The 15868-nt window shown below is 50.4% G+C and overlaps 2 protein-coding genes across 2 annotated transcripts in view; one reads left to right on the top strand and one right to left on the bottom strand.

Moving 5' to 3' along the window:
* The window catches only part of Csmd2 (CUB and Sushi multiple domains 2), a 549310-nt gene that overhangs the window by 274914 nt on the left and 258528 nt on the right, over positions 1-15868 (bottom strand). The gene's annotated exons all lie outside the window — the stretch shown is intronic.
* On the top strand, positions 13180-13728 carry Hmgb4 (high mobility group box 4). Its single transcript, XM_050156203.1, has one exon. It carries the CDS (start codon positions 13180-13182, stop codon positions 13726-13728), a length of 549 nt encoding a protein of 182 aa, XP_050012160.1.

Consider the following 15868-nt stretch of genomic DNA (forward strand, 5'->3'; position numbering starts at 1 on the left):
AGGCTAGAATCTTCCTGGTAAGCGCACCTTGGGGTGCTTACAAACATTACTAGAAATGGGCTAGTCCAGGTGCGAGAATTAGCCTGTAAGGGCTAGAGTTCATGGGCCAAGCAGTTAAATGAATACAGTTTGTGTGTTGTTATTTCGGGCATGAGCTAGCCAAGCGGCCGGGGTGTTGGCGACGCAGCCCCGCCGCCGCTTCATATTTCAACAGTGGGGCACAGGGAGTCCAGAGAGGGGAGCTCATTACCACCCCCTCCTGGAGCAGAGGAAACACAGGAAACACCCCTGACCATAGGGTTGTCTGGTAAAAGCCATTCTCTGCCGAGATCTTCGCCTGGTTTCTGAAAATCTCAACAGCAAAGAGCAAGGAAGGGCCAACCAGAACACACTCTTGCCTTCCTCTGAGTCCCTGCTGAGGCTCCTATTGATCCAGCCAATTGGAAACTTGATGCTTGCCCACAGGTGAGTCTCCCAGACAGAGGGGAAGGAGGAGAAGGCAAGGGGTGGGGGGGGGGACGTGGAGGGGGCAAACAATAGAGAGCCAACAGAGTGGCTTTCCATAAATATACATTACACAAAAGATTGAACCAAGGAGCCTGATACCCTCTGAACTGAATTTTTACTATCAGGAAAATGCTGACGCACACAAAACTCTAGGAATATAACCCATAGTGCTTGGGCAAGAACTATTATAGAAACCAATTACAGTATTTCACCAGATCCCATTTAAAATAGTTTATTACATGGTGAGTCATTTAAGTTTCCGAAGGAGCCTCAATTGGTACCGTGGGCTCCCCCACCCTAGGCCAAATTCAATTTGAGCTCAGTGACAGAGTTTGGAGGCTATTTACATAGGGAAGCAGAAGAATTAGGCGAAATTCACCTGAATCATTTAGACCCCACGGCTGCTTCTTTAAAAAAGGCAGGGAGGGGTTGTCTAGCAGTCCAGAGTATAACTGGAAGTTGGGGCAGGGAACTTCTCAGCTTAGGGGTGAAGTGGGTGAGAGTGATGCTTGGTTTCCTATGTATGGCTAGCTTGTGGTTACCTGGAAATTTCCAGCCGCCCCATCTCTTCCCAGACTGCAAGGCTCTCCTCTTTCTCCTCTCTTTCTCTTCTCCTCCTCTCCTTCCTCCTCCTCCTCCCCTCCTCTTCTCTTTCTTCTTCTCCTCTCCTCCCCCCCCCTCTCTCGCTTGCTCTGCTCCCTGTCTTTCCAAGCCTATGTGTTGAGCATTTGAGGGTGTCTTTGGCCCTTTCGCAGAACTGAGGGCTTCTGTAGCGGGATCCTCGTCAGACTACTGTGGAGAGGTGAGGCCAGCAAGGGCACAAAGCTTTTAAGAGAACTAACTACAGTGGCTCTCTCCAGGAGTCTCAGCCCCCGGGAGGTTGAGTCAGGAGGATTGCTAAGAGTTTGAGGCCAGTCTGTGCTGCTCAGCAAGAGAACCTGGTTGCCAAAAATCGAAAAGCAAAACCAGCAAACAGTTCCTTTCCACACCAGTAAGTACAAAGATATCGGTAAACTTGCAGGCTAAGGTCACTGAACCAGAAGAGTGGAGACTCAGGGAACTCAGGTGGTAAAGAGAGAGTGGTGTGGGCAGACCCAGACCATGGAGAGTGAGTGTTAGACAGTACGGGCTATGAGTGAGCATCATGAGTAAGGTCTGTGAATGTGGACCGTGAACGCGGACCGTGAACACGGAGGGCACAGTGCGGTCTCACTCGCTGGCACTCTGGGAAAGATGGGTTCTCAGTGAGAGGAAGTGGACCTGTGGTAGCCAGAGCTGGGTTGGAAGCTGTCAATGGATCCTGCCTATCTGAGGAGGGAAAGGGTTTGGATCTAGACTTTGTTAACTGCGTGGGAAGGATCTAGGCTCCATTAACTGTGTGGGAAGGCCACTTTTACCAGCAATCCAACAAGCTGCGCACTCACGACTGGGAGTGTATGATTTTGTGTAAACGACCCCTGACGGCGTTCATTAAAAAGGATACAAAGCAAAACGAACCCCCAGTGGCTCCCGTCCTTAAAGTCCTTAGGTTGGACCTCCATGGCCTCCAGGAAAGCCCCCCATTCCCTGATTCCACCTCCACCTCTTGTTTCTTATGCTCTAAACATGGACTGCTTACTGTGAAAACCGCCCAGGCCTGTTTCTGCCTAGGGCCTTTGCACTTGACCGGCTCCCTCCGCCTGTTCTGCTGGCTTCCCCTCTCCTCTCACACACACCCTCCAGCTGTCAGGCAGATGTCACATTCTCAGGGGAGCCTTCCCTTTGCTGGCCTGTCTCCTGCCTGGCTTTCAGCTTGAGCATGTGCGTGCACGCGTGCGTGCGCGCACACACACAAACCCCTTTGCACACACACATGCACACAGCACTCTCCCTAGCCAAGCTGGAGAGCTTTGTAGGTTGGAAGTAACACTGTTCTGAGTGTCTCCGCCCTCACATCTGTGCTCTTTATATTGTTTCCCACTGTGCCACCTGGCTACACAGAGAGGTTAAGAAATGCATTCAATGCCACACAGCATTGAGAGGCAGAGGTGAGATCTGAGCACTCAGCCAGAGAGCCACTGTCCCATACAACCGTGGAACAGCCTAGGCAGAATTCCACCCTATGTCTTCCTTCCTTTCCTCCTACCCGCCAGGATTCTCTTTAATTTTGCTCCCTCTCAGAATCGTAATTAAAGGAGAGAAACACAAGAGGAGAGGTTCCCCCTTCAAACCTTTCTGACCACATCAACTTCTCTCTGGGGGGCCTGGGGAATTCCAAGCTTGCCCAGTAAACCGCTACTGCAGTACTACATAAAATGTATTTAAGCAATTACACTCGAGGTTTTTTTTCTTTTTCTTTTTGGTAAATTGACTTCCGTTAAATGGGGCTTCATTAATGGAATCTGGCTTGGGGAGAATTAAAAAAAAAAATCACTCCCTTTAATGCCCACAGTTGATTAGGGCGAGAGTGACTTGGAGCGCTTCTGCAGAGTACGCTCAGGCTTGCTCCTGGCGGCAGGAAGGTGGTTTGTGAAAGCATTTCTTCATGGAAGCTTCTCGTGCAGTCAGGGTGTTGGGGTGCAACGATGAGTCCCCGGGCACTGCTGCCTGTCAGCGGAGACACAGGAGACTGGTTTAAATGCCAGCATCCCCGAAAACCGCCAGTCCTAGGGGACACATGCGTGTATCCAGGCACCAGGTATGAAGCGCGCAAGGGCGCTGTGTGTCATAAGGAGCTAAGCTTCCTGGATTGGGCAGTCCCTGTCTCCGTGAGGTGCATCAGGTGTAAGCACCCATGGCCCCCTCACACGGGTAATGGTCCTGAACCAGTGTAACGTCGTGGGGTTGTGGGGTTCCAGGCCTTTCTGTACCTCAGTCTCCAGTGTTAGCCATCCCTCATCCTCACGGCAGGCCTGTGAAAGGGCCAGACAGGGGAGGGAATGTCAATCTTAGCTCATGTCTTTCCTACCACCTGTCAGGGGGACTGAGGGGACGCTGTGGTACAAGCAAGCTAATCCCGGCAAAGTCCTAGAGGAGGGACAGATCCACCAGTTCCAGAACTGAGCCCAAACTCTTATGTGCCCCACCCCTTGACACCCACTCTGAGTTCCTGCTCTGCACCTGATACCCCCTCTACACAGAGCATCTTCTTGCTGCCCTGCCTGACTCCCTGGCACAATGTCCTATACGCCTGGTCAGCGTGTCCTCTCTGCAGCATGGTCACTTGTCACCATCCTGGACCTATTGACTTGTAATCATCTTTGGACCTGATGATCTCCCCAGCTGGAGGTCATGCCACACGTGAGGCAGGCTGGGAGCTTCGCCTTTGCCTATCTCCAGCCACACCGAGGGACAAATCAGTAACAAAGAATGTGACTGCCAAGCAAGACTCCTGCCTATTTCTGTAGATACAGTCCCCCCTCTGCTGACTCACAGCCACGCCCATCCGTTCATTTGCATATTGGCCACCACTGCTGAGTCTGCTGTGCTGTGTCACGCCACAGAAAGCGCCTTGCCCTAGGATGGGTAGAGTGTTTGCCTAGTGTGTGTGAATCCCCGGGTTCAACACTCCAGACCCCATAAAACGGTTACAGTGGCTATTGGGAGGTGGCCGGGCTGCGGGGGAGGGGACAAGGATCAGAAGTTAAAAGTCATCCTTGGCTACGCAGTGAGGAAGCTTTGCATTGTCATTTACTGTCTGGTCCTTTACAAAGTGTGCTCGTTCCCAGCACACAAGCCTCACGGATGACCCCCCTAGGAAATGGAAAGGTGAATGTCTAAGGAGGGAACCATAAAAGGACAAGCATGTGACTTAGACGGTTCAGTACCATGTGTACAACTTAAACATCCATGGAGCTGCCAGTTAGCTTTGCATAGAACTAAGGTCTTTCCCTGACCACAAGCTTCTGCTCCAGACTCTGCATCTCGTCTAAGTCACAACCATGATGTCATTCACCGGGCGTCCAGACAACAGATGTTTACCAACTGGTACCATGTATCAAGCTCTTGATCTTGATCCGAGGGACCTAAGTTTGGGGTGGCTGTGCCCTTCTGATCCTTTCCAGAGACGCCTTCGCAGAGTCGTTCGAGAGAAGCCGATGAAGTTTCCATCTCGGCGACTGTATTTCCTTCCGAACTCGTATCTCATCCTTTTATGTGATGTTTAATTTAAATCGCATAATTACAATAACAAATATGGCTTGCACTGGGAGAGCTGGCAACGGACCCAACCGCTTCTCAGAAAGTGCAAGGCTCAGCTGGAGGAAACCGGAGCATAGGGGGCAGGAGGGCAGGGTGGGAGACGGCTGGCTGGCGGCCACAAGCAGCGGCAAGAAACTCTTGTCAGGGCTGTGGGAACACCAGAAACTTGTGTGTGGGGAGGTTCACGTGTGTGTGTGTGTGTGTGTGTGTGAGAGAGAGAGAGAGAGAGAGAGAGAGAGAGAGAGAGAGAGAGAGAGAGAGAGAGAGAGAGAGGAAGAAGAAGAAGCTAACCTTGGGTATTATTCTTTGGAAGCGATCTACCTTGTCTTTTGAAATTCTTTTCTCTCATTGGCCTGGAACTCTCTAGCCAGTGAGCCCTAGGGCTCCTCTGGTCTCTGCTTCTCCAGCTTTTAGATCACAGGTGGATATCACCATGCCTGGCTTTTTTGCATGGGTTCTGAGGAGTGAACTCAGGCTCTCATGTTTGAGCAGCAAGCACTTTTCCAACCGAACTCTTCTGCCCCAGGACACTTGCACTGTACGTGCATGGACAGACGATGGACTAAGGACAATCGCTTACTTCCATTGGCTGGGGCTCTTTCCCAATCACATTCCCTCTGCGGTCTGAAGGGGGAGAATGCCTTAGATTAGATTTCAGAAGTCCTTTGGGGTCTCCTAGTCCTGATGCCCACCTTGCATGAACCCCTCTGTGGCTAGTTTTATATCAACTTGGCACAAGCTACAGTCATTCCACCATAGAAAACTTCTGCCAGACTGTCCTGTGGGTAAGCCTGTGATGTCTTTTTTTGATTGGTGATTGACATGGGTGGGTCCAGCTCATTGTGTGAGGTACCACCCCTAGTCTGGTAGTTCTGACTGCTATGAGAACGCAGTCTGAGCAAGCCATGGGGAGCAAGCCAGTAAGCAGCACTCTTCCATGCCTTTTGCATCAGCTCCTGTCTCCAGGTTCCTGTTCTTAGCTCCTTCTCCAACTTCCCTGGACAACAGGGTTCAAGCTGTAACATGAAATAAACTCTTTCCCCAACTTGTTTGTGGTCATGGTATTTATCACGGAAATAGAAGCCCTAAGACAACCATCCTGGATTGGAATGTTTACAGCTATGAACAATTCTTCTCACAATCCTCCCTGACCAGCTTTTTCTCCATATCCTTATCCCAGCTACTCCTCCTCCTTCGGGATGGATGAGCACCAGCAACAGGAAACCTGCCCATGAATGTCTGGCCTAGTTTGCGCCTCCTGTGTTCCCAGGGCTCACTGCACCATCTCCTGGGCCTGTATCTCTCCAGACTGAGAGCATCCTGAAGAAAGCCACTGTCAGTTTCTTGTCTGCCCACCCTTCCTCGGTACATGGCAGAGTGCCTGCTGCAATGGGAAGGACTCACTGAATACTGCACAGTGGAAGGAGAGACCATGGACTGAGCATATGAACGAGGGGGATCCTGCTGGGGGAAAGGAGAGGGCACTTGCAGGGTGGGGACAGGAAGGAGGGCTGTCAGGTGCCATGCTGTGTATGTCCTGGTTGTGAGAGTGCCGCCCACTTGTGCCAGGAAGACATGGGTCACCACATTGATAGTGGCCTGGCTTTGTCCCACCCCCACTCGCTCAGTATCTGCTGGAACCTTCCCAGGGGATGCCCGAGAAGCAGACAGTCCCAGCCTAGCAGCCATGGAGTCTTTTCGCTATGGGCAAGTGTTTCTGTCTCCCTACAAGCAGTTCCATAAACTCCACAAATGAGGAGAACTTTGCAGTTTGGCTGACTGTTTGCTCCAGGGAGCCCCTAGCCGCACCAGGCAAATGTTTTTCCTTCAGATTCGTGGCTCCCTGGAGGATATGTCTGAGCCTAGAACACGGAGGTACAAGGCCCCAGGTTGGGTCTGTGGCTGGGGTAGCGAGCTTTGCGGCTGGGGTAGCGAGCTTTGCTGTTGACGTCTAGGTCTTGCACTTTGGGTGGCTGTGCAGTAGGAGGTTTCGCCGGGGCGGGGGTAGGCTCAGAGTCGAAGGGCTGGATGCTTCCTGTCTGACATACACCATGAGATGCTGACACAATTAAACTGAGAAGGTGCTGGGGACACTGCATCAGGGGCACGGAAGTAGGCAGTCACATTTCTTAAGGATGATGCCCAGCCCTGTCCCCTTCTGATTCTAATCTAAGACACATGGTTCCACTCTTCCCTAAACACTGAAAGACTTCAAAGAGCACTCTGTGCCCCCCAACTGGCGGCTCTGGAAACGGATGACCATGTACATGTATTACATGACAATGAGCGGCAGCCAACTGGATCGGGGTGGTAGATCATGTGACCTACGCTAGACCCATCAGTAGAGAGGCTTCTGGTTTGAGGTTGCCTGGTGGAGAGAAGGAGTGGGTGCTCACTGAGATGAAGAGGAGGGGGACTGCCCCTCTGGTGTAGGAGTTCTTTCTGTTTATGTGTTGCTTTCATTGGTTAATGAATAAAGAAACTGCCTTGGCCTAGTTGATAGGGTGGAACTTAGGTTGGCAGAGAAAAAAAGAATTGAATGCTGGGAGGAAGAAGGGCAGAGTGAGAGAAGCCATGGATCCTCTGCCTGAGATCGACATCAGTTAGAATCTTGCCGGTAAGCCACAGCCACATGGTGATACACAGATTAATGGAGATGGGTTAAACTAATATGTAAGAGTTAGCCAATAAGAAGTTAGAGCTAATGGCCAAGCAGTGATTTAATTAAGAAGTCTGCCTGGTGACCTGGACTAGCATCTTTCAAATCCCTAGCTGGCTCACTCAGGGTGAGTAAAGTGCCTGCTATGGGCCTCAGTTTCCCCAGCTATTTAGTAACAATGACAACACCCATTTCACAGGACAGTTGAGAGGTCAGGTGAGGTGCTGTCCGCTGCCCCTCTCCTTACTGTATCTCATCACAGCAAGGTCCAGGCACAAACATGGGGGCCATGAGGGCCATGGTGTATGAGGCATACACTATGTCTGGAATCAGCCAGGGTTGGGCTGTCAACATGATAAGGCTGCAGCAAAGGAGAACCAAAACCAGGGAGAAGAGAGTTCCTGTCTCCTCTTATCCCATCCCATCATGCCTGTGTCCATGCTATGTACCCTGTCCCATCACACGTGTGTCTCTGCTATGTACCCTGTCCCATCACATGTGTGCCTGCTGTATATCCTGTCCCATCACACGTGTGTCTGCTGTGTATCCTGTCCTGTCACATGTGTGTCTCTGCTATGTACCCTGTCCCATCACACGTGTGTCTGCTGTGTATCCTGTCCCATCACGTGTGTGTCTCTGCTATGTACCCTGTCCTGTCACACGTGTGTCTGCTGTGTATCCTGTCCTATCACACGTGTGTCTGTGCTGTGTACCCTGTCCCATCACGTGTGTGTCTCTGCTATGTACCCTGTCCCATCACACCTCTGCCCATTCTATGTACGGGTGGCTTCAAGTGGAAGAAATCCAAATCAGTCTGGAACAGGGAAGCAACCAGCAGCTGTTGTAAGCAAACCCCAGAAGATCAGGGCTGCAGCTGGCTCAGATGTCCAGAGCTAGGAGCTCAAAGGCCACCAGCCTTGCTATGCAGGGCTGTCTGCTGGCCACCTGCAAATGGCAGCTGCTTGAGGCTGAACCACAGGCTGCTCAGAAGCTTCCAGGTTCACCATCACACCTTCATCAGCAGAAAGAACACAGACATCCTTCCTAATGGTAAACAGAAAAAGTCCACAGTGGGACTCAGGTTGTTTTCTTAGGCCATGTGCCCATCCCTTAGGGCAAGGGCATGGTTTCCAGAAGGACCTAGGACTAGTGTGTAGGAACAGTTCTCAAAAAAAAAAAAAAAAAAAAAGAAAAGAAAAGAAAGAAAGAAATGAATTGAAGGTGGACAAAAGATGGCCACTGTGGTTGGAAACAGGTCAGGGGGCTGGATAAAATAGGTACAGTCTCTAACCCTGTGGGTTGAGTGGTTTGTCAGGGCCTGTAAGGGATTCCCCCCATACATGGTCTAGTTTTAGATCTGCCTTTCCAGAGGTGACCAGGCTAGTCTGACCCTCACTATCATATTCCCATTCTTGTACCTGACCATCTTCTGTTTCCTGTCTACCTACCCACCAGACCATGGTGCTGCATGCTCCTCCCCCATTCTCTAAGGCTGGAGTCATACTTAAAGAACATGCATTAAAACTCAGAAATCAGCATTGCTACAGCACTGTCTGCTGAAAGGCTTAATCCAGATATTTCCAGCTGTCTCCTAATGCCCCCTTCACTGATTCCAATATCCAACCCGGCATCTCTCCTCCTACTGAGTTACCACATCACTTCAGTCTCATCCAAGGTGTGTTAGATTACTTGTTTCCCCAAGACCTTGATGTCTAAAGAACACCAATCATGTTTAGAACCTGGATATGGCTTGGTCTAATGTTTTTCTTGGGATTGGACCCAGGATGTCAGTGTGGAGGGCCACCACTGAGGGGGCAGTGCTCCAATTATGGTATCATAGAGAGGGCTTGTGTGCTGTCAGTGTGACCCATTACTGCTGCTGACCCCTTGGGCAGGTTTGTTGAAGTGATGCCTGGCAGTCTCCTCTGCTATGAAGACACAGCTGTCCTTTCCCTGACCCCCCCATTCCAGTTTACACTGTAGTGGATAGCATGGTGCCAATGGCTTTTCTGCATTTCATTGCACTATGTAAATCCTGGCTCTGTCGGCATCCTATACTGCTTTTCATTGTCTTGTGTGTCTGTGTTCATGTGTGTGCGTGCGCACGCGCATGTGTGCACATGAACACGAAGGGTAGAGGTCAACCTCGGGTGCTGTTTTTGCTGCTCTCCACCATGTCTTTTTGACACAAGGTCTCCCTCACTGGCCTGGGGGGTGGCTGATTCAGATAGGTTAGCTGACCAGTGGCCACCAGGGACTCTCTTGTCTCCACATGCCAGTTTTGTTTCCTTTTGTAATGTGGGTTCTGGAAACCAAACGGAGGTCCTGACGCTTGCGCGGCAAATGCTTTACCAAGGGAGTCCATCGGTGCCTTTCAAAGACTCTGCCGAAGGCACCCGCTGACAAGCAAAGCCAGTCCTGGAAGCCATACTCTCCCCACTTCACGTTACCAGCACCAAAGGAAGGAGACCCCCTTCCTCTAGGACCCCAAGTGAACTTGCCTAGATGGAGTTCTGTGGTCAGCTGGAACGATTAGCGAGCCAGATCAGCCTGTGGGTTTTCTTATAACCATCAAAATAGAATAGTACATCACACACACACTAAATAGGGTTCAGTAAAACTTGATACCGTGGCTCCCTCCTTCCAATGGGAAGGAAAACTGTGCCACCATAGGGTCCATGAATAGATCATCATTCTCAGAAACAGAAGCTCACATACTTTATCTATGTACATGTTAGTTAATGAACCATGACAAAATATTTTTTTATTATAAACTACAATCAAGAGGCCTGAAACAAATACTGAACTCATATGACCAGACCAAAGGCCAGAAGATTTATAACCCTTAGCCCATAGCCTGCTTGTACAGATAAAACTTTATTGGCACTGCCACGGTCATTTCTATGCATCATCTGAGGTTACCTTTGAGCCAAAATGTCAGAGCTGAATATTTACAACAGAAGTCCTGCCATCCACGAAATCTGAGTTCTCTATTGTCTGAATACTAGACCACTGCCCCTGCCTAGAGGACACCTCATAATTCAGGACAGTAGATGCCTCTGCCTAGGCTGGACCCTTACCCTTGGCAGGCACTATCCCTGAAGGTCCTCCTGGGTCTCGAGGGACTGTGGGCCTCTGAGGATCTAGAATCGTCTACTTTGCTGTTGCTGTCTATATACAGTGAGAGATTATCCACATGGTGCTTTGGTCAAGGTTCCAGCAGGAAACAGATGGTGACTCAAATTAGAATAATTTGAAGAGTGTATAATAAACAGACTGTCCACCGAGGTGAGGGGCAGGACTCAGGAAGGTCCTGGGAGGGAGGGAAGTGACAGAGGACTCAGAGTCAGTGACAACACAACCGTCACCAGCCTAGACAGGAGAAGACAGGAGAGGGAGGGATTTATGAGCCTGGGAGGAGAGCTGTTCTGAGAGGACACGGTACCATGGGAAAAGACCGCTAGTCCAGGGAGGTGACAGTTCCAGGTGACCTTGAAGGGGTGGAGGCAGGAGCCAGGGGCCTCGAACTCGTGTCCTCCATTCCTGATCTCTTGAGGTTCCTCACTAACTAGTCACATGAAATGGACCTTGGTGTGGCTCGGGGTGATCATCTTCCTAGGAGAGTAGCCTTTGGCCCTCACACCAACTGATTCTCATAGCTTTTGTATCCTTTTTGTCTTTTCCCACTGTGTCTGCTAGCATATAGATGGTTATCGTGGCTATGATGGAAGGCAGCTGCACATGAAGGTACTGTGTGTGTGTGTGCGCGCACACACACACACAACATGCCTGGGCAGTGTAGACTAACCAAAGTTCTTCCTCACACCTCACTTTTGATATCAGGAAGGACTGTGCGCTACTCATCTTCGAAGACTAGGCCAACTCCAGCAAATAGGAAAACCGACCTCTTCCCCTCAAAATAAAGAGCAAAATATTACTGATAAATGTCCTGGAGTAATAAGTTCTCATTGATGATCTCTTCTCCTTTCTCAGTTCCTCAGACACACAGGTCTGACACACAGTAGAAGGGGGACACACCTTCTACTGGTATGGTATCTTACAGGTCATCTGAAGCCACGACCCCTGCTAGTTCAAACACATTTTAGGAGAAATCCTAGGCTCACAGCAAGGTGTGTTAAGGTAGATGCCTTTCCTCACTACAAGCCACCCTTTGAAGCCTATCTTGGAGGTCTCATAATATGTTCCTTGTAGGACTCTGCTGCTGAGACCATCTGTATACTTCTGGACCTCCCCCCCCACACTGAACCCTGGGAAATAACGTGCACAGGCTGAGACCAAAAACTCACACCTAGTCCCTCCCAAAACAGTTTTCAGCTTGGTGGCTCTAATCAGTCAACACTCAAAAGTCATGGCTCCTGCCTGTTGGTGGCTGCTTAACTCTGGTCCTTTTTATGTCACTGAGTGATAGAAGAGGGTCATCTGTCTATGTGTTACTTTCATTGGTTAATAAAGAAACTGCCTTGGCCCTTTGATAGGACAGAAAATTAGGTAAGCAGAGTAAACAGAACTAAATGCTGGGAGGAAGAAGGCAGTGAACCAGACGCTATAGCTCTCCTCTCCAAGATGGACGCAGGTTAAGATCCTTCCCGGTAAGCCACCACCTCGTGGTGCTACACAGATTAATAAATATGGGTTAAAGCAAGATGTGAAAATTAGCCAAAAGAGGCTGAAACTAATGGGCCAGGCAGTGTTTAAAAGAATATAGTTTACGTGTAATTATTTTGGGTAAAGCTAGCTGTGCAGGAGCCGGGCAGCGGGAAGCAGCCCTCAGCTCCTTTCTACAACTGAGAATTCGTTTTCTTGTCCTATGCATGTGGCATGGTCACCCGCTGAGTTTTTAGCAAGTCCACCCGCACACAGACAAGTCTGCTGGCCTTTACTGCACTCTCAGTTGGGTGACCAGTGGAGTCTTAACTACTTACGTCCATTTGCTCGGCTGTTACTTGTGTTTTGTACACTAACCCTAAGAAATGAGAACTCTCTCGAAGATGGTGAGGGGGCCGCCCAAAGAGCTAAGAATTCGTATTTTCAAGAACTCCAGTGTAATTAAGAAGCTCCCCGGGTTCTCCTCCCTCCTTCCCCTCAAAGATCTTCAGAGAAATGAAAGAGTCAGAATCTGAGCCCAAGAGCCTGGGTTTTAAATTAGACAACTTTGTCCTGACAGGAACCGAGTCCCAGCTGTCATCGCTGATTATTTTTAGAGCTACCACTAAAGCCCCGTGTGCAGCAGGCATTGCCACTGCTCAAGGCAAACAGAAAGCCGTCACATATTATCCTGACAGCTCTGGAGCCATCCACCCTCCTTGCGTTCATTATTTCTAGTCTGGGTGGAGGATGAGGAGGTGGCATCCTGACAGTCTCCCAGGGAGAAAGGCAGCCCTTGCTATGACCCACTGTGGGATGAGGATGGAAAGGTCCCGGAGGCTGAGCAAAGCCCACAGCCTCCAGGAAGCCAACGGAAAAGATTCTCAGGGCCAGTAGCTACTCTAATAAGGTTGAGATAAACCCTCATCTCTCCTTAGAGGGGAAAAAAAAAAGTCCCTGGAGTAACCAACCACTAGGAGGGCCTACATGCAAATGACTGAGCTTGGCTGGCATTGGCCAGCTCAGGGATGACATCACAGTTTCCATTCTGTGACCCAACAAAGCCACCAGCACTGAAAAGCCCGGGCGCTGACTGAGGCTCACACACAGAGAGAATTCCACCGCAAGCAAGCAGAGCACCTTCTAGATTGCTCCTGGGGGGTAGAGACGGAAGTCTCTGCTATCCGAATTAGTGGAATCCAGAGAAAGGAAATCATGGTTATATAAACATGGGGAAAGAAGTACAGCTAAGGCCCAAGGTGAATGTCTCCTCTTACATTCACTTTATGCTAAATTACAGGAACAAGTTCAAGGAGCAACAGCCAAACGCCTACCTTGGCTTTAAAGAGTTCTCTAGAAAGTGTTCAGAAAAATGGAGATCTATCTCGAAGCATGAAAAGGCAAAGTATGAAGCCCTGGCCAAGCTCGACAAAGCCCGGTACCAGGAAGAAATGATGAACTACATGGGCAAGAGGAAGAGGAAGAGGAGGAGGGACCCACTGGCGCCTCGGCTGCCCCCGTCATCCTTCCTGCTCTACTCCCAGGATCACTATCCCCAGCTGAAGCATGACAATCCCAACTGGTCAGTGGTGGAGGTGGCCAAGGCCACAGGGAAGATGTGGTCCTCCACAGCCAGCGTGGACAAGCAGCCCTATAGACAGAGGGCTGCGCTTCTGCGAGCCAAGTACTTTGAGGAATTGGAGACCTACCGCAAACAACCTCGTGGCCGGAAGGGGAGCTGCAAGGGACGGGCCAGGAGGACCTGTTTGAAAAAATAAAATGCCACTGAACTGCCTCTCTGGTCCTCGTGTCCTGTGTGGTTAGAGTGCAGAGAGTGAGTGGCTTGTTTTGAGGTCCAGCCGGAGGTGGTTTGGGGAAGGCTGGTTTTCGGGGACACAGGTTTTAGAGAGAGGGGACTGGCTGCAGGGACCAACTCACCTGGGGTAAGGTGGAGCATGTGAGTGATAGACATAGGAACACCAAGCCCAGTACAGAGGGGCGGCAGGCCAAGAGCTTAGTCCCGGCTCTCACTTAATCCCACAGGCAGCAGCGAGCGGGACTTGGAAGCCAGAACAGTCCCAGCCTGGGGCCTCCAGGTACTAATGGTGTCCTGACTAGGATACCCCTGGAATGGGACTGGGGCTGAATTTATAGACCAGCCGGCACCCATTCCTCTTCCTTTAGGTCACAGCTTCCTTTGTGACCAAAGTAATACGATTTATTCAACTTAAAAGGCCTAGCTACTGCCATTTGTCTGGGCCCAAACAGTCTGAGGATTATGCTGTCTGGGCTTCTTCATCTCCATACACTACAATTAAATCCTGGGTGGAGAATCAGGTGGTCTGGGTTCCCACATGCCAGGTCTGTGTGACCGGGGCTTTGTGAAGTCCCTGCCGTGTGTGAAAACCTAGTGACAGAGAAGGTTATAGCATAAAACAGCACCGGGAGTCGAGATGAACAGGGTGGGGGGAGGGGGGGACGGGATGGGACAAGGCCAACTCTGAAGTTTTCATGTTAGTGAACCCCTCCCCCCCACGGCTGACAGCTGGCACTCCAACTTGGCTGGGCTTCCCCTCCACCCTCTCAGGAGACATCCTCATTTTCTGCTTCATTGAAAAGACCGAGATCCTCCGAATTAAGTGCTCTCCGGTCTCTCAAAATGCAACCCGCACTCATCCCTCCTGCCTCTCGGCTCCCAGGGAGCCACCTTCTCTGCCTCTGACGTGGGATTCAGCACCTGCCTTATGAGTTAGTTTTGCCACTAAATGGGGTGGCACAGTCCTGACTACCTAAGAGGTGATATTCCTTCTAACCAATGGTACTCTACCTTGCTAGCCAACTTGCCTAGAAAGTTCCCTCGCGGTGGGAACTCTGGGAACTGAGGGGATGTTAAACCAGCCTGGAAAGTAGAGGCTCTGCCCTCCATACACAAGGGACTGGAAGCTGTGGCCCCCATACCAGCAGGCCCTGGATCCCCACAGTTGAGGCGTCACGTGACAACTCAACCATGGCTGGAGACCTTGGTTGTGGCCTCATGAAACCTCAGACATTGGATGCAAGTCTAAGGGTGAAGATCCTTGTTACTTAAGAACCTCCTGGCTTATTCCCTTCAGGAAGTTCAGGACTGGTGAGTCTTGAGAGCCAGCAAGGATTCAAATCTATAAAGGTGCTGGGTGAAGACAAGGCTCAACAGATGCCAGCTGGTACCCTTTCAGAAGGCACTGCTGGCAGCCTTGTTTCTCTGCCTGTTCGCTGCCCTGTCTGTTGTCTCCAGTCCTTTGTTACCAACCAATCCTTGAAACATAGATTCAAACATTGTCCCCTCCGTCCGGTACTTAGACCCAGACTATCCTACTTAGTGGCAGATGGTAGCTGCCTGGTGGACGGGTGCATGGCACGTCACACTCTGCTCTGGGACCTCACACCATCTATCCTTTCTAGTTTCCTGTGTGGTTATGAGAGTGTGGGTAGTCAAGCCAGAGTTTTGGCAACAGGATTCAGAGCCCCTAATGAGAGAGAACCGCAGTAACTGGGAGGAGATGACTCTGTTGGCTTCTAATGACCACAATGTGATGACATGGGGAGGAGGAGAGGAGGAGAGGGCCCGTGGCGAGACAGCGAACAAGCCTCTGGGCCCCTCACTATCATCACGAGCACATTCTTCTCTGGTACCTATCTCTGCGCTTGTTCATGTAGTCATTTATTATTCATCTATTTTAGAAACTTTCCTGCATCATACCAGTAACATATCAAGGGAAGAAGAGACAGAAAAGTCAGCCAATACACTAGAATTACCATGTGTGTCAGGTGATAGACAATGATGGGTTGGGTAGAGGGCTCTCTCTCTCTCTCTCTCTCTCTCTCTCTCTCTCTCTCTCTCTCCTCTCTCCCCTCCCCTCCCTCTCTCTCCTCTCTCTC

Source organism: Alexandromys fortis, unplaced genomic scaffold (assembly GCF_014885135.2).
Source record: "Alexandromys fortis isolate MF-2015 unplaced genomic scaffold, M_Fortis_MF-2015_v1.1 scaffold_26, whole genome shotgun sequence".
NCBI classification, from domain to species: domain Eukaryota; kingdom Metazoa; phylum Chordata; class Mammalia; order Rodentia; family Cricetidae; genus Alexandromys; species Alexandromys fortis.